The sequence below is a fragment of the Lemur catta genome, chromosome 6 (assembly GCF_020740605.2).
Source record: "Lemur catta isolate mLemCat1 chromosome 6, mLemCat1.pri, whole genome shotgun sequence".
In the NCBI taxonomy this organism is placed as follows: Eukaryota; Metazoa; Chordata; class Mammalia; order Primates; family Lemuridae; genus Lemur; species Lemur catta.
The window spans coordinates 82,369,975-82,389,101 of NC_059133.1; the positions used below are offsets into that span (position 1 = coordinate 82,369,975).

At 34.8% G+C, this 19,127-nt stretch overlaps 1 protein-coding gene across 6 annotated transcripts in view; it reads right to left on the reverse strand.

Annotated features, from left to right (window-relative positions):
* PLEKHA5 (pleckstrin homology domain containing A5) overlaps positions 1–19,127 on the reverse strand; it is a 227,503-nt gene that overhangs the window by 97,567 nt on the left and 110,809 nt on the right. For all 6 annotated transcript variants that reach the window (XM_045554245.1, XM_045554239.1, XM_045554242.1 and 3 more), the window contains exon 4: positions 19–102. In XM_045554245.1, the coding sequence (XP_045410201.1) occupies positions 19–102 (84 nt within the window). The remainder of the gene's footprint in view (positions 1–18; positions 103–19,127) is intronic.

Sequence of the window (19,127 nt, forward strand, 5' to 3'; positions counted from 1 at the left end):
GTAGAACTCTTTACTTACTGTTCATTCACTACAAAAATACAATTGTCCTGTGATGGTTGTCCTGTGACTGGATGTTTGCAGGTCACTTTCCTTTCATTATGGCTGAAAGAAGAATAAAAGAGAAAGAGAATATATAGGTACTTAAATACTCATGTCTTTATGGTAACCCTTCTCAGTCTGACCTCAATCCTTTCTTTTCACTATTTAGATAACCATATTTTACATATTGTAGGTAGGTCATGAAAAATAAGTATGAGCATCCACCTACCTCCACCGTCTTATGGTCCAATTTGGGCACATTACAGAGACCTAATGCCAAATTCATAAATGGGGGAAAAAAATCTAACAGTAGTACTATATGGGCACTAGCACATTAAACAAATAAAAGTTTCTGAAAGAGCATAATTTATGGTATTTCTGTTTTACAAAAGAATCTTTAAGTAAATAATGTAATGGGATTGATTTTTGTGAAACTTGAAGAAGGTATGCTGTAGATAAATGGAATTTGAAGGAGAAACAAAAATCTAAGGTAAATAAAATGTAGAAACAATAGAAACAAAGAAAAATCTATTTGTTATGTGTACTGAAAAAAAACTGCTTTGAACTGAAGGATGACTGGAGAGTAAAACCTTTGCCTGAGAAATATTCTTTCTAGGTTGAGTGATAAGATTAGGTCGTTTACTGTCTTCTTAAAATGAGAGCGAAAAAAAACCCTCCTATTTATCTAAGCCAAAATTATCACAAGTACCACGTAATAGGCAATATACATTGACATATTAAATGATACACATCATCATCTATACGCTAATAATTTTTTCCTTAGGTCATATACCATAAGGCAATTTATAAGAAAGATCATTGGCACGCCTGGTCCTAGAAAATTTACTTTTATTATGGAGAAAATTTTCAGTATGTTTTGTTGACTATTACTTTGTTGATCTTAAAAGATTATTGTATGTGCTCTGTATTATGGGAAGTCTGTAGCTACAAGCTGCAAACCTTTGGGTAAAGTTCATATTCTTAAGTTCTTTTTCCAAATCCTAAATTCCATTTTTTTAAATTGGCAGCACAGTATCTGAAACTTTATCCATTAAATAAAACTGAAACTGTACTTTAAAAAAAGTACACAGTTTTAGAAAATTACATATTCAATACTGTAACAGTAGAATTATTAATGGAATATAATGTTCCCATTATCCCTTAAATTAACTGGTCTAAAAAGCACACAGGACAACTGAATTATCAGCTTTTTGTGGTGGTTTTGTCTTTTTACAGACATACTTAATAGGTGCTAAGAATTGGCGAGTTTAGATATCTGTGGTGCTATTTTCACTACATAAAAAATATGCAAGTTGGTTTCTTACTTGCTAACTAAAAAACAACACAGTGGAAACCTAGGTTTCATGTGGGATATGAGTTTATGTAATAAACAATAAATTGATAACCGAATAACTAAGTACAGTATAGACTCTGGAGATAAGTGGAAAATACTGAAGTGTTCAAACATGATGAATACTACAAACGTGTGAAGGTATGGAAATTCTGATGTTCTTATAGAGAACAAAACACTAGGCAAGGGGAAGTGGGTAACCTGTAGCAGGGATTAGACACCCTGATGATGAAGAATAGAGAAGCTACAGTTAGTTAAATGGTAGATGGAACAGAAATACACAAATAATCCCCTATTTACAGCATTATTTCCCTATGCTCTATCATCTTGCCCGAGAGGAATATACTAGACTTTAATCTTAATGCTCTGGAAGCTCTAAATTATACAACATGGCTCTGCAGTGGCTATAGGCCTAAGGTACTACTACTCTGGCCTTCTGAACTCCAATTAGATTTGAGTATTCATTGGACAAAGATGCAGAGCAATGCACACATTTAAATTACAATGAGTAATTAAAAAGAAGCCCATACATTCTTTTCCTAAAAAGTAGATGCTATTTCAACTAAACCATCATTTTCAGTATTTGAGCACTTTTAAAAGATCACAATGTCTCAATGTAAAACTGAATAAAAAATCTTAGGATTCTATCTTCAATATTTTTGAAAATGAACTGTGTACCTTTTAAATTAGTGGACCACTGCCAAATTTTAGAAGTGTCGTATAGGTTAGAGCAAATAAATAAAGAGAGGACTTCCGTGTCTACTTTAGGTTACAACTGGGCATATGTAGTGCCCATACCATACCATAACTAATATATTACCATACTACTAAAAATGCATTTGAAGCTTTAATAGACATTCAAGTAAGGTGTCATTTTTAAAATTTTGGCCAGAGATTTTATGCTCTTTGTGAATTAAAACAGAAAATGGAAAATGTATGGTTTTTACGTAAATCTGTATTTCTAGAGAAATCCTTATAAAAAGGGATAAAAAGGGACAAAACATAACTATCGTCACAAAACAAATTCTGCCTTGTCTCTGAACTCATCGTGGCCTAGAAGGAAATCCAAAATTTTCTAAATATGACACCAGGTGTTCACCTACTCTTACTTTCAGACTGCCCTCTGAGATGTTTTAATGTGTAGGCCTAGACCGGTGGTTCTGAACTGGGGGTTATTTTGCTTCCCAGGAGACATTTAACAGTCTCTGGTAACACTTTTGAATGTCACAATTAGGGAGGTGTTACTAGTATCTAGTGGGTAAAGGCCGGGATGCTGCTAAACATTTCATAATGCACATCAAAGTATCTGCCAAAAATGTCAATAGTGCTGAGGGTGGACTAGACTATCCACACTAGACTATCACAGCCCTTTAACAATTAACTCTACTATATAAGGAACATTTATTGTTTCTTTGTGTTCCTCTATTTTTCTAGATGCAACAGAGACAGCAGAAAACAACAACAGTTGAGAGTACAGGTTCCAAAATCAGACTATGTAAGTCTGAATCCCAGCTTCTCCATTTCATAGCTGGGTGATCTTAGGCAACTTACTTCACCTCTCTGTGCCTCAATTTAAGATGGTAGCTGTGTCACAGGTTATTCTTTCACTTAGTCAACACACACACACACACACACACACACACACACACACACACACACCCCTTTATATACAGTAGTCCTCCCTTATCTGCAGTTTTAGTCAACACGGTCAACCATTGTCTGAAAATATTAAATGAAAAATTCCAGAAATAAATAATTTATAAGTTTTAAATTTCACGCCATTCTGAGCAGCATGATGAGATCTCTCACTATTCTGCTCTGTCCCTCGCAGGACGTGATTCATCCCTTTGTCCAACGTCTCCACACTGTCGACACCACCTGCCCGTAAGTCACTTAGTAAGTCGCTTACCAGACTGATAACAGCGCTGGTATCAGAGTGCTTCCGTTCAAATAGTTTACTATTTGACGGTGGAATACTGTTATTATTCTATTTTATTAGTAGTTATGTTGTTAATCTCTTACTGTGCCTAACTTATCAATTAAACTATCGTAGGTATGTGTGTATAGGAAAAAGCACAGTATTTATAGGGTTTGGTACCATCCATGGTTTCAAGCATCCACTGCGGGTCTTGGAATGTGCGCTCCTGCACATGGGGATGACTACTGTATAAAACAAGGAACTGTTGTGGGTACTAGAGAGCAGTGAGCAAAACATAAAAATCCTTGGCCTCATGTAACCTACTTTACAGTGGAGATGTTTATGAGGATTAAAAGAGTGAGCAGTAAAACACGGTCTGGAACACTAAGAAGCCCTTGATAAATGTTATTTATTAGTATGGATTTCAGAACTTTGAGCATATGTTGTATTATATTAGAATTTACTTAACTATTTAAAAGTTTAACTTAGTATCTGCCCAAATATAGTCACATGTTGCTGAAAAACAGGGATATGTCCTGAGAAATGTGTCATTAGATAATTCTGTGGTTGGGCAAATATCATAGAGTGTACTTACGCAAACCTAGATGGTGCAGCCTACTACACACCTAGGCTATCTGCTATAGCCTACTGCTCTTAGGCTATGAACCTGTATAGCATGTTACTGTGCTGAATTATAACACAATAACAAGTATCTGTGTATCTAAACATATCTAAACATAGAAAAGGTACAGTAAAAAATTCAGTACGACATAAAAAATGGTACACTTCCATGAGTGAAACTTGTAGGACTAGAAGTTGCTGTGGGTAAGTGAGTGAGTGAATATGAAGGCCTAGGATGTTACTGTACACTACTGTAGATATTATAAACACAGTACACTTAGGCCAGTCTGCATTTGTAAGAAATATTTTTCTTTCTTCAATAATAAATTAATTTTAGTTTACTGTAACTTTTCTACTTTATAAACATTTTCTATATTTTAATTTTTAGCTTTAAAAATCTTTTTAAACTTTTTGACTCTTTTATAATAACACTTGGCTTAAAACACACACTATACTGCTGTAAAAACTTATTTGCTTTCTATCCTTATTCTACAAGCTTTTTTCTGTTTAAAAAATTGTTACTTTTCAAATCTTTTTGTTAAAAACTAACACACAAACATACACATTAGCCTAGGCCTACACAGGGTCAGGATCATTGTCCTTAGTCTTCCACCTCCAAATCTTGTCCCCCTGGAAGCTCTTTAGGGCCAATAACATGCATGGGGCAGTCATCTCCCACAATAAAATGCCTTCTTTTGGAATACCTCCTTGAAAGACCTGCCTGAGACTGTTTTACATCTTTTTTTTTTTCTGATAAGTATTAGTACACTCTAAAATAATGAAAAAATGACAAAGCAAATACATAAACCATTACAATAGTCATTTACTATCATCAGGTATTAAGTACTATATATCACTGTATATGGTATAATTTTATATGACTGGCAGCACAGTAGGTTTGTTTACACCACACTACCACAAATGCAGATGTTAGAATGCCTAGGATAGCACCAAGTGATAGGAATTTTTCAGTTGCATTATAATCTTATGGCACCACCACATCGTACACATGGTCTGTCAGTGACTCATACATGGCACAAGACTCTAATTGTTTAAAACTATTATCCCACAATCCAGTATTTACTGTAAAGTTGTGATCTTTCTTGGTTTTATGCTTCTGGTAAAGATGTCTGCCTCTAGTATGCCAAACGGCTAAAGGAGAAAGTAACTCTAATATAAAAGCTCCACAGGAAGATGAGTTATGTTTTTGTGCTAGCAAAGGCAGTAGAAGAGAAGGTTCCTAAATAGTGACAAACAACACTTTTTACAAAAATGGTATTTCAGAGAGTTCAGGGCTAAAGGAAATAAGTCATATTCACAAGCTCTATTTGAGGATTATGGTCTACTAAAGGCCTGGATAAAATTATTGAATCCATGCCTCTTTTAGAAAAGACACCAAGAAATTGATAAATGGCAACACAAATTGCTTGTTCTTCGGCATTATGTTCTTTCCACTATTTGTTACCAGAGATTTAATCATTTACTATAATCAGAATATTGAATGAAAGACCTGCGCTTTAAAGCCCCTATGGAACTATTATTTCATTTAATAATGATTTGGTTTTGAAGGATTTTAAGATGAATCAAGCAGTGAATATATAAAATGGCATACATATTTCCATCAACTTATGTAACAAATTGAAAATGACATGTCGACCAGAGATAGAATAGAAATTCATTAGTCTACCTAATTTCTTTTCATTTCTTATATATTTACAAGCAAAAAAAAAATGAATTATATAAGTAACTACCAGAAAACCTGGGCTATACTTTCAAGCAGAGAACTCAGTTCTGAGCTTTCAGGTAGCCTAGATAAAAAGGGAAAACTGATAAACCACACAGCTCCTATAACCTATTAGTGGAAGCAGAGCAATTTACTCTTAAGTGGCAGGTGCTTTTTTGTAATAAATTTTATGACAGCACTTTGAAAATAGGGGAAGCTGATATTTGTCTCCCTTTCCATGGTCCCTGGAGGAAGACACTTTTGTGCAGTCCACATTGCTACAGTCTTCCCTCAGCGGTTATAAAGCAGGATGCCAATGGCATTTCCAAAAAAACACCATTACCACACATACATATTCTCTCTCTCACATAATAAATAAAATACATATATCACATATAAACCCCAATAAAATTGTGAGATTAGAAGAAGAGAGGAAAGAAATTTGTCTGTTAATATGGCATTTCAAATTTCTAGTTAAAAATGATAAAAGCCAGTAAAACTTAAAGAACTATTTCATTCGTAATAGCAGGTTAAATCACACAAGGAGAGAAATTAAAGGGTTTAATGCAATTAACTATGGACTGACAAATGAAATCTGGTATTAAAACTCTTGTTATCCCTCTAAAATAATACCCAAACGATGCAACACTCTGCTGAATGAAAAAAATCTTTTTTTTTTTTTTTTTTGAGACAGAGTCTTACTCTGTCTTCCTGGCTAGAGTGCAGCGAGCGGCATCATCATAGCTCACTGCAATCTCAAATTCCTGGGCTCAAGCGATCCTCCTGCCTCAGCTTCCCCAGCAGCTGAGACTATAGGTGTGCGCCACCATGCCTAGTTAATTTTTTCTATTTTTGGTAGAGATGGGGTCTCACTCTTGCTCAGGCTGGTATCAAACTCCTGAGCTCAAGTGACGCTCCTACCTCTGCTTCCCAGAGCACTAGAATTACAAGCATGAGCCACTGCACCCAGCCTGCAAAAATCTTGTATCTGATATTTACGTGTAGGTTTAAACAGCCTCATAGGAGTTGTTTAAAACATCAGGATTTCTGATTTTTACAGAAATGAATCTAGTACTAAATGTGAAAAATTTAGTAAAAAAATTAAAATAAAATCTAGAAAAAAATTAAAATATGAATCTAGTAAAAATTAAAGTAAAAAATTAGAGTAATGTTACATATAACAAATCAGTATATGATATATTTTTTGAATCAAGTATGGAAAGTAACTATTCCTGATTTTAAAATAAGAATACTTATGATTTCAAGGAGATGATGACTCAGGATTATGTAATATCTCAGCATTGCCATCTTTATAGAGTTGGCTTGTCCCTTTTAGTTAGGCAGCCCCATAGGCCCAAGCTCGCTTCTGTATCCCAGTTATCACAAAATGATACTCTGGACCACAAAGTCTAGCGTTAAAAGGGAAGTTTCTCTTTCCACATCCCTTTTCAAGAAGTTTCCCTAAAGCTCCCTGGCCATCTTTCTCTAGAATCTCATTAGCCAAAGATACGACATTCCATGTCCATTTCAATCAATGGCAAAATAAATGAGACTACTACAGGGAGCTTACGCCAATCAAGATTCACAACTTTGTCTGTGGCCCATCTAGAGGAAAGTGAATAAAATGAGACTGTATTATAATAGCAAGGAAGAAGGGGAAGGAAAAGCCTAACTGCTAAGAAACATCCTATTTTTCTTAGACAAAGCAACTTACACATGGTCCAAAGAAAATATTTGCTCTAGTGTATTGAAAAGTAGATTTCTCTGTTCTATATGATACAAGAAAACAATAGTTTTACTAAATTCTTCCTTTGGGAAGCTCTGGGAAGGTAAAAATAGTGATTTAACCTGAACTTAAGAGATTTTATTTCTACTTTCAAAAAATGTTTTAACAAAAAAATGTTTTAATGTTTTGGCCAATTAATCATTACCTCCTAGTTACCCATAGCACTGCAAGTCTTCCCTGTGGGAACATTTGTTTTTGTGGGGGTTATTTTAACCTTTATTTCATGGGTAACTCCAGGGACTGCTTTAATAGAAAATCTATTCTGTTTCTTTTTAAATTTAAGAAATAAATACTGAAATTGCTATTAACATATTGTCAGTAATAGCCAATACTATTCTTCAGAGTGATACATTACAGTCAGAAAAACCAAGCTTTATTAAATTTTATATGTGTAACCATGGAAGTAGCATTGAAATTGTACCCACTGTGCCCAAAGAATAATATGTATTTTAGAAAACTCTGGCCCACAGAGGAGATTTTGGTTATTAAACTCAGATGCAAACCTATTTATATGATTTGCTCTGAATCATGTATTTCCCTTAAGGGAAAGAAAGAAGGGTTTAATTTAGTTTAAGAAAAATAGGATAGCGCAGTGGTTTGGCAGCTGCAATTTGGTAATTCTTCTGGCAATCCTGGTAATGAAGCCAGTGTCATGACTTGGACTTTTATAAGCACCCAACCCATAAAAGCTGCCACATATCCATACTGTTAGTTTGGAGTGGGCAGAAGAGGTGTGGAAACTATGGAAGCCACTGTATTTCTCTATAAAGGAAACTATGCAGCAAAGCAGCTCAGACGTGTGCTTATAACTCTTCTGTTTTCACTATCCTTTTACGCAAACCAAAAGGAGTACTATAGTTTTACACATTCTCAATTTGGTGATAGCTTCATTATACTTGAGACAATTATACTCTTCAGTTTGTTTTAAAATTGGGGAGATCTGACCAATAGAAATCATATAATGTTTTATAACTCTGGGACTCCAACAATCAAATCTTAATTAAGTTTTAAAAACATGTTTGTAGCAGCCACTTAGTTATTAAGTCAACTGGTTCTATGCTAGTCCAAAGTAGTTTTAAATTATTAAATATAAATTTCATTAATGTTTTGTATAGATAACTAGTTTAATTTATTTTCATTTTAATGAAAAGGAGAAAAATGTTATGTTGAGATCTGGCTGCCACAATGACTGCTTTTGCAATGTATTTTTAAACTGAAAATATGCTGGCATAGAAACTGTGCCTACAATTAAAGCCAATGTTTTAAGAACAAAAGAAAAACACTAAAAGTGCCCTGCCTTTCTTGAGAGAAACTGAATTCTTGAGCTTTGGTTATGTGAAGAAATAACCACTGAGTAAGCAATCTAAAAGATTGTAATTTTTTTTTTTTCAAAACATGAAAAGTACATATTTTCTTTCCCCACATTTAGTTCTAAATGCCATTTGCCTTGTTTAACTTAGAACTAACTGCTTCCAGACATTTGCTAAAACCTCAGTGATTCACTTACCCACCATCTACAAATTCCCCTTCTGGTCTTAACCCTTTATTTTCTATCCTTTTTCCTCTCATTGTTTGGAAAATGGATAATCTTCAATTTCTTGGAAGAAAAGAAACCCCACTGATCCTTACCTCCAGCACTAAATATCATGACCACCTCCATCACAGCAGCTACCACTTAAGCATCACACTCAGTGCGGCTCACACACTGTACTTGAAACTTGACAATCAATTCTTGGAGCCCCTTACACGAGTAAACTGAGCATTTAGAAAGTTGCCAGAAGTCATGCTGCAGGTAAGAGGCCCCGCCAAGGTCTGAGCTGTTTCCTTTTTAGATCCCCACTTTTCAACAGCTGCCCCTTCCCTGACTCTTACTATAGGCAATGAGACCTTTCAATTGCGCCCCTCATCTGCTGTTCAATGGCACTAACAGAATAAAAGCACACCTTCCTTCCAGGCCCTTCCCTTCTTCCACCAACAGCAGGTGAAGTGCAGCGCACGCTCCGCCTCTCTCGCTGCTCCTCCACCCTCCTCCTCCCATCTCACTGCCCAGCATCACCCCAACATCATTCCTATCTGTATCACTGTAATGATGTAATGAAACCTGTCCCAATTCCCGTTGCATTTTAAACCCAATACCTCTTTTCCATCGTTCTGTCATCTGAAGCTTCACAATCATTTTCCACCCTTAGCTGCTCAGACAAAATTATCACAACAGATTTAGAAAAGTTACCTCACATTTTCCCCCTTACAAGTATCAAAGAATTTAAGTACAAATAGCAACAATTGTAAAGCATGTGTTGCACCCAACAGACACCAAAAATGTTGCTTGACCCAACCAAAGGAGATGGTTTAAGCCCTGGTGGAAAAATATGTGCATGATGTAACACTTCAAGTACAAGGCTGAAACCACTACTATAGACTAAAAACAATAAAAAAAAAATTAAAAGTTCGAAACATAAGATCACATACCAATCGACCTGTTTTAGTTTTTGGTTATTTACAGGTAATTTCTAAATCACATTTGAAAAAGCTTTCTTAAATAAAACCAATATACATATTAAGAATCTACAAAATGATGTCTGTTTCTCTTCTCTCCTAATCCTTTGCTTTCCCCCAGATTTCTTGATTCGATGTTGAAAGGTGGGCAAGGCTCCCTCTGACCCTCCCTGATGCCCCTTCTGGTTGATTTAATTTTTCGCTCCCCAGAGTCTAACATGGGCTCTCACTCTTAAGTGCTTCTTCCCCCTCACTGCCTCCTTTATTACAAATTCAATAAAAAGGTGAAATGTAGGGGGAAAAAAAAAGAATCTACAAAAATGAACACTTTTTAATGAATTTTAAACAATTTGGGAAGTAATGCAAGAATTACTCAATTAACACTAGGCTAGTTAAAAACAAATGTACCTATCACATCCATCCTGAGTGTTATGGCATGATTACATTTTATATCACTTGATAAATTAAAAACAAAAATGCCTAAAATAACAGATAATTTTTTTCACCTGCAAGTCATTTGAATGAATCTGAACTAAAGAAGCTCTTAAATGCAAGGTTAACTGGCACTGTATGGTTAAAACAGAAATAGCCTTCTTAAACTGGACACAAAAATTCACCAAAGTAATTTTCTGCCAAGTGTTCAAGAATTAAGTGATATATGTGGTTGCCACCAGAAATCACTGCACGAGAGCAGATAGCTAATAACTTCTCAGCCACTGTCCTAGTACAGGCTTGTATGTCCCTAAGATTTTTTTTAAAAGGCTTATTTTTTAAATTTATTTTTTAATTGACAAAAATTGTACAAATTTATCACGTACAAGATGTTGTTTTGAAATCCCAAGACTCTCTCAACATCATCCTAATCCACCTCTTTGTATTCAGGCACTCCCTTATTTAGTCCATCTTCCATGTTGAGCTTCAACTCCTTTCTATAAAATGGGAACCGAAAACAAAAAGCGAGAACCAAACCAAACCAACAAGAAAATCCCTACCCTTCTGAAAGAATAAAGCACTAAGGTACATTATCTAGACCTAACAGAGCCCTCACCAAATATTACCTGTACTTGAATGTGTTAGTTGAGTAAGATTTCTTGATATGTCACTCCCTTGCTTTAAATGATTGTTGGTTCTCTGTATCACCTTTAACATGGAGTACAATGGATTGCATACAGCTATAATTTAATGAATGAGGAACACTGATGATATGATCTAAGGTTAAAGTTTACGTTGAGTGACCTATGAAAAAAGCACTTATAAAGCTACATAACTGAATAAAAATGACCACAGGGTATATTTTAGTGGTTTAAAAGAATACATATTTGAAAAATTGTAGAGTCACTTGCATAAAAAATATTGTTACAAAAACCTTATGTACTTTTAAAATAAAAACTAAGTTTCTAACTAGCTTATTGGTGATGAAAAAAGAAGTAAAATAAAATAAAATAAAACGGAGAATTCCAACTCAGAAACATTTCAATAATCAGAGATAGTCTTGTCATTTAAAATCCATAATATAGCATTTAAATATATATATAACTTAGAATTTCATTAATACAGACAACTCTACTACTCCCTAATAAATGCCAATTAGTAATATTTTATTGTAACATGAATTAAATAGAAGGTTAATATACCATTGGGAAGGAAGCAAACAGTAAATTATAAGAAGCTAAACTTCAGCATCAACTCTTTTGCATGTTGTCAGATACCACTTTAGAAAATTAACCTAATTCTGGCCACGTGCAGCAGCTCACACCTATAATCCTAGCACTTTGGCAGGCCAAGGTGGGAGGATCGCACAAGGCTGGGAGTTCAAGATGAGCCTGGGCAACATAGTGAAACCTAGTCCCTACAATAAAAATTAAACTAAAAATAAAAAAAATTAACCAGGCTAGGTAGTGTGTGCCTGTAGTCTCAGCTACTAGGGAGGCTGAGGCAGAAGGATCGCTTGAGCCCAGGAATTTGAGGCTGCAGTGAGCTATGATTTTGCCACTGTACTCTAGCCTGGGTAACAGAGTAAGACTCTGTCTCTAAAAAAAAAAAAAGAAAAGCAAAAAAAATAAAGTAAGTTAGCCTAATTCTAATCTACACATAAATTACCAGACAATTTGAAGAGATCTAATTATTTTATTGTGGATAAGACAAATTCTTTCCAAACAGTTCAACTCAAATAGAAAAAAATTGCTAATCATTTAACTATTCTTCATTGCACAGCATTTATTTATTTTCAAATACTGCATGAGCTTTATCCAAAAAATTACTTCAAGAACAAAAAGGTAGTTTACTCGTAAGTCAAACAATACCCCTATGACTTCCAAAACACCTAATATTGTAGCATGACAAATACTCTTTTTCATTTAATATGAGCTGGGCAGTGGTGAAACAGCCTTAATCACTGTATTATAAATATAAACAAATAAACCTGAAGAGTGATATTTTAACCATAAATGAATAAAAAGGAGAGACTGATCTTGCTTAAAAGGAGAAGAGCCAGGAAGGCATCACAGAAGTGACGGCCATTTGAACTGAGCCTGGTGGGATCAGCAGTAGTCAGACGTGGCTAGAGTTTAGCACAGATCAGGGCGGGGTGGCCATAGAAATGTGGCTGAAAATCTAGGCTTTAAATAATATATTTGTACATAAAACTTATTATATTACATAAGTTTTGAAACAAGATATTTGCTTTACTCCTAGGTTTTCTATCACTTCAATTTCAAAATAATGTATTTTTAAAAACTCTGACAAGATCCAAATAGCAATATATTTATGTGATGCAAACAGCACTTAATTAAGGCTCAGTTTAGGCAACAAATCATTATTCCTAAGCACTGAGAAATCTCTCACAGATGAGGAAAGAGTGGGACAGAAATCCAATCCAGAATAGCAGAGTAAGTAGCCCACTTCCTACAGCAGAGATGGAATGAGCAGAACGGGCAATGACTTAGCAACATGCGGGAAAATCCAGCGCTACACGACGCTGTGATGGCAGTATTTGACTCCAGACACATTTCCTTCTACCACAGCACAAGGCATGGAGTGCTACTAATTGGCTAGATAATTTTCAGGTTTGATCTTAGAGTGAAGACAGATCAAGATATCTTCCCTAATTTATTTAACTTGCTCAGTCAATTCATTTATTCATGTTAAAAATATTTATTAAGCATCTAACAAAAAAGGTTTTGTATTGTCTACCACTGGGAAACAAAAATATAAGACTATGAGGGGCTTCAATAATACTATTCCATCTGAGTTTACCAAGGTAAATTTCAACAAAGAGTAGAACAATTATACTTTTTGAGCAGGCTACATTATTGGTGGAAAGCGTTCCTCAAAGCATACCTTATTCATTAGAAAACAGACAAGTGCTCTATTCTCTACTGCTTCAGTCTTGAGTAAAACTTAGGTCAATTTCAAGTTACCCCAGCAGCTCTGCTCATTGCCCTTTTCTTTTTCTTTTTTTTGCCAGATTTAATTTCCTGTTCATACAAAAAAAGTTGAAGTAGCTTCTCCTCACTTGAACTTTAGTAGCAATCAATGACCTCAGATGTCATAATGCCTCAAAAACATCTTTGTTTAAATTTACACTATGTTCCAATTCATCACCACCACAGCAATTTACTGATTAAGTTTAAAATATAAACTTAAAATCATGTTCAAATATTTTAAGTGGATTCAAGATAAATTTTTAAAGAGAAAAGAAATATCCACGAATTCTCCATATACTTAAATTGGGCAGAATCTTAGCTGGAAGCTGAAAACTCTGCAACTTAAGGAAAAAATTGTGGATCTTGAATTAAGGCTGTCAAGTCAAATAAAGTAAACTTGAAACCCTATATTTACATGGCTGGATACTTTCTGGTCAGCCCTCATGTACCTATGCTGCTAAATGCAGAAGTATATATAATGTACTAGGAGTTGTAATATGAGGTAGTTATTGTGCATTTCTAAAATCTGTTATCTTTGCATATTAACATATAAAAAGCTGATTTAGATCACTTCCTTTCAATAGCTATTTATTTACATAAAAATATGGAGAGTAAATTTTATTCTTCAACAGCTTCAGAAAATTGAAGTGAAAATACTTAACATGTTTATTAAGAATTTCCATTTTGCCTTTTCTTCAACTAGACTTAAAAAATACTAAGTACCTATTCTTTAAGGGAAAACTTTGTTTGAAAATTCTTTTAAAAGCCCTTGAAATTACAAGTAATACTGAACCTGCATGAAAACAGTTGTGCCAGAAATGGTAAAATATAGACTTTGCAGGCTTTAGTTTGTACTACACAAACAAAGTTAAAATAATATCATCCATCCACACAAAATGGAGAAAAAGAAGTTATAAGCAAAATAGCTATACCTAAAAACAAACAAAACAAAATACAACTTACTTCTTGAACGAATGCTTTCAAAACAACTAAATCCATTTATGTAGTCTAATTCAAAAAAATATGAATTGATAATGTTAATAATAAATCTTTAAAAGGAATATCGCCTAGCCTCCAAAAAAAAAACCGATGGCGGTAGTAGTCTTAATTGCTTTAAAAAAAATTAAGAAATTTCTTAATTTCTTCAAATGCTAAAATACTGTCTATCACATATAATTTCCTGCATTATATTGCTCTTAAATTTTAGGTCAGTAAGGATTCCTACTATGAATCACATCACTGAAACAGCCCAAATAACTAAAGAATTAAACAAATAGTAGCTTCAACTAATTGTTAATTAGTTTAGACTATATTAATATACTTTTAAAAAGCATTATATAGTGAATATTGTTAGTATCTCCACAGAAACATCTGAGGAATTATTCATCTAATTGTCTTTAAGTGAGGGGAAATATCAAGCTTGTTCTCCGAATAAGTTAAAAAATAAACAAGGTACTTTAAGATTTTAAATAAAATCTTTAGGCTTTACAGCAATTTGCAACTACTATGTATTCATGCATGTTAAAGTTAAGGGGAGACTAAGAGGAAGACATTTTCAATCCTTACATCTTAAAATGTTCGAGCATTTGAAAACCTAATGAATATATTTATATTTCTACAACAATACTTCATTTATAGAAAATGTTTATGATATGTAAATCCTTTGCACTAGGTACCATTCCTGGTACCAGGCTACAAAGATTATTTAACACAGAACCATTAACTGAGAAAAAGGACTACTGTTCATTTAGTCATTAGCTATTTATTATTAATACATAAAAGTAGCGAGAATTACTCACCAGTCTTCATTAAAATCACATTCTTTAAAAGACAGTCAACTACAGGCAAAAAGAACACTAGAATAAAAACAAGACTCAACTCCTTTGTCTTTGAGCTGCTCTCAATGAGCACTGTAGGGACCAAGCTCTAAGGAAATACACTGTGGCTGTCGGGCTGGCCTGCCACTCTGGAAGTCTGACACCACACTGACGTCACATTCTAACATGTCATTGCAGCTGCGAACTGAGGCAGCTCCTCCAGAAGAATCTGTTGTGATTATACATGCCTTTGAGCCATAAGAGTAAAATACGATTTCCATTCCCTTAAAATTAGCATATAGCATAAGGGTAAAACACTAAGATATATGGTTGCAAATAGCTTTTGAAGAAAACGTTTAGTGAGAATTCTAATATACTTAGCTCTAAATAAATGAGTATTTCCTGTTAAAATTGTAAGCATGCCAAATAAAATGACTCCTTTAAAACATTTTTTTTGTTAGTTTCAAAGATGATACATATTTGTTTTAAACCCAGAAATGATAGCTGCTCAGATTTACTGATCACTTTACAAACTCATCTGAGCCTCACAACCCAGCAAGATAGATTCTAGTTATCTTCATTTTCCTAAAGAAACTGAGGCACAGAGTAGTTAAGTAACTTGCTCATAGTCACAATGCTAGTAAGTGATAAAACAAGATTCAAACCCAGGTAATGTTTCCACTGCCCAGACATTTGATTACTAAGTTATACTAACTAGTAGAAGAGATAACCAGCTGTTAACATGTTGATGAACATCCTTTTAGATCAGAGTTCGCATACATAAACACATTCAAACTATGCATGTTGTTTTGCAACATGTTTTTTTTTCACTCAGTACATGCCATGGACAGCTTTCCTTGTCAGTAATTACATTTTTTTTTTTTTTTTTTTTTTTGAGACAGAGTCTTGCTCTGTTGCCCGGGCTAAAGTTCCGTGGCATCAGCCTAGCTCACAGCAACCTCAAACTCCTGGGCTTAAGTGATCCTTTTGCCTCAGCCTCCCGAGTAGCTGGGACTACAGGCATGCGCCACCATGCCCTGCTAATTTGTTCTGTAATTTTAGTTGTCCAGCTAATTTCTATTTTTTTAGTAGAGACGGGGTCTCACTCTTGCTCAGGCTGGTCTTAAACTCCTGAGCTCAAACAACCCACCTGCCTCGGCCTCCCAGAGTGCTAGGATTACAAGCATGAGCCACCACACCTGGCCCTAACTTTCCTTTTTTGATGACTGCTCATTCCAATTATCTAAACCCATGTCCTACTGGACATTCTATTTTAACTTTTTTGCTCTTCTAAACAATACTTAATGTATATCACTGCCCAGACATCTTTGTGCTTTTCTATATTTAGCTATCCAGGATAATTCTTAGAAGCGAGATGGATAGGTTAAAGCGTGCGCATATTTTCAACATTTACACACATTGTCCCCCCAAAAGAGGTAACAATTTATATTCACACCTCAGTGCATTAGATTTCTCCTTTCACCATGTCTTTGCTCATACTGAGTACCAATAATTATTTTTCTTCTTTGCAAATCTAATAGAAAATTACACAGTTCTAATTGTGTGTTTATGTGTGAATATTTTAATTTCAGGTGACGTTAAACTTTTCTTTATATGTCTATTTACATGGGAGGCAGTCCAACTTAATGGTTAAAAGCACATCGACTCTGGAGTCAGATGATCCAAGTTCAAGCCCAACTCCTCAATAGTTCTGTGACCACAGGCAAGTTAGTTGGCCCCCATTTCTTTATATGGAAAAGAAAGATAATAATTTAATCTTCATTAGATTTCTGTGAGACTTTATGAGAAAACCGTGTAAACCAATTAGAACAGTGCTTACCACATAATAAGTGTTTAATCAAATGCTGACTCACATTTAATGGCTGACTCTTATTTCTTCCACAGTTCATGCCCTTTACCCAAAATGGTGATTTGTAACAGAGCACGGACAAACCATTTTACAGAACATACTATAAATATCTTAATAGACTGCTAATGGCATAAAAATTTTTAGCTACCTGAATCTGAGTTGTCTTACAACTATACCTAGCCTGTAACGTAAATGGTGCTAAAACATTCCTTTCATATGAAACTGCTGTAACAAAAATTAAAAATAGCATCTCAAGTTGAGAAAACAAAATTGTTTCATCATGTAGTTTGAAATATAGATAAGCAAGCCAACACAGTTTGCTGTAACCAGAAGGGTTTGCATATGTTTTAGAACAGCAGTGATTCATGATCTTTCCCATTTTTTTTCAAAGCGAAGGTTTTGCTAGTCTCAAATATGTTCAGTTTAAATTTCTCACACTAAAAAAGAAAACAAACCCATTCTCAGAAACATCAAAAAGAAGTCAATGAAGTAACATTTTTCCACAGTTCTAAAAGCTAAGAACAGCCCCCTTTAAATGACATAAATCATAACCTATAAACAGAATACATGAAGGTTAAAAGGTAGTAAGCTTATTGCCCTTACCCCCAAACCAATTCAACCTTCTATTATGTAATAAAGCCTTCACTGTTCTCACCACTACCTCTAAAACATCTCTGAAAACTTACTAAGAAGGAATTTTACATTATTCTATTCTAGCAGAGCTGGTTTAGGTGTATTCACTGTTGTATATGCTATAAAATCACCCCATCTGGAGGCAGACATTTTGGTAATAAAACTGTAGCACAATATGTTTGCATAATCACACAGTAGCATAGTGGTTCTGCATATGGCTGCCAGGAGAAAAATAATAAAATAAAGCAGCAGAGATCTGTTCAGAGACTCTGGAAGCTTATCAGAGATTCAGAGAAGTAACAAGTCAACCCAGTGTTTGGATTATGAAGTTACCAGCACCCTGAACAGTTTCTCTAGGACCTGTCAGGCTTTGGCCCCTTCGCCCACCTACCATGGTTACAGAAGGACTACCACAGGGAAAACACTGTCATAAAAGAGGGAATAAGATAAGGTCCCTCCTTTCAAGGGCATAACAGCCTGAACTGACAGTTTAATAGGAGAGAGAAAGCTGTAAACAGATCATTATAACATAACCTGATTTGCAGAGCACAGAAGAGGAAATGGCTAAATGCCAGGCGGAATCTGGAAAAGGGTTAACCAAGTAAGTGACAGCTGACCTGACTGTTTCAAGACGAGATTTCAGTTAGAGGTAGCAGCATTTATAAAAGCATGAATTTAAGATGTAATCGAAATTTCATATCTACATAAGATGGCCAATTAACAGAGAAACTATTCACTTAAGGAAAAAATATAAATAGAGTGATTCTCACAAGTGCCTTGTAAGAGATTCTGCCCAGCTTTTCCCAAATGTCGGCGATGGTAAGTTTAGCTTTCTCAATTCTGCCCAAACCACATTTTACGAAAGGAAGCTGATGCCCAATTACTTTGTCAGAGCTAATAAACTTCTTTAAGTTAGTGGAGAATCCTAAATCTCAATTAATCCTGATTTCCTTTTCACATATCTCTATACTACAGAGCAGGAACCATGCTTCACTAAAAAGCCACAGAGAAAGTCCAGTGAGGACCTCCTAAGTATTCTCCACCAAATAATGTGTTTCAGCACATTCCTCAGACATATTTGTGATCATGACCGCAGATGTAATTGTGATATTTATAATTTTCAGTCCTTATGTTACTTCTCAGTAGCATTTAACTCTTGACCGGTCTCTTCCTACAAGTGCCACCCTTGACCATGAATTACGTGACCTAGTTCTCCAGAACTCACTCTGCAGAATAGGCTTGTGCCCAAACAACTCAATAACCAGCACCCAACCATATCCACAATTTGGAATCAATTTACTTATTACTAATATTCAAAATAGAAGTTCTTTTAATGGGTAAGGAACAGATTTCCTACCAATCTCTTCTCCATATAGTATCTAATAGTGCTGTACACCATGAAGCATGCAAATGTTTCATCAGTTGAATACTCATTTTTACCTCCTAGG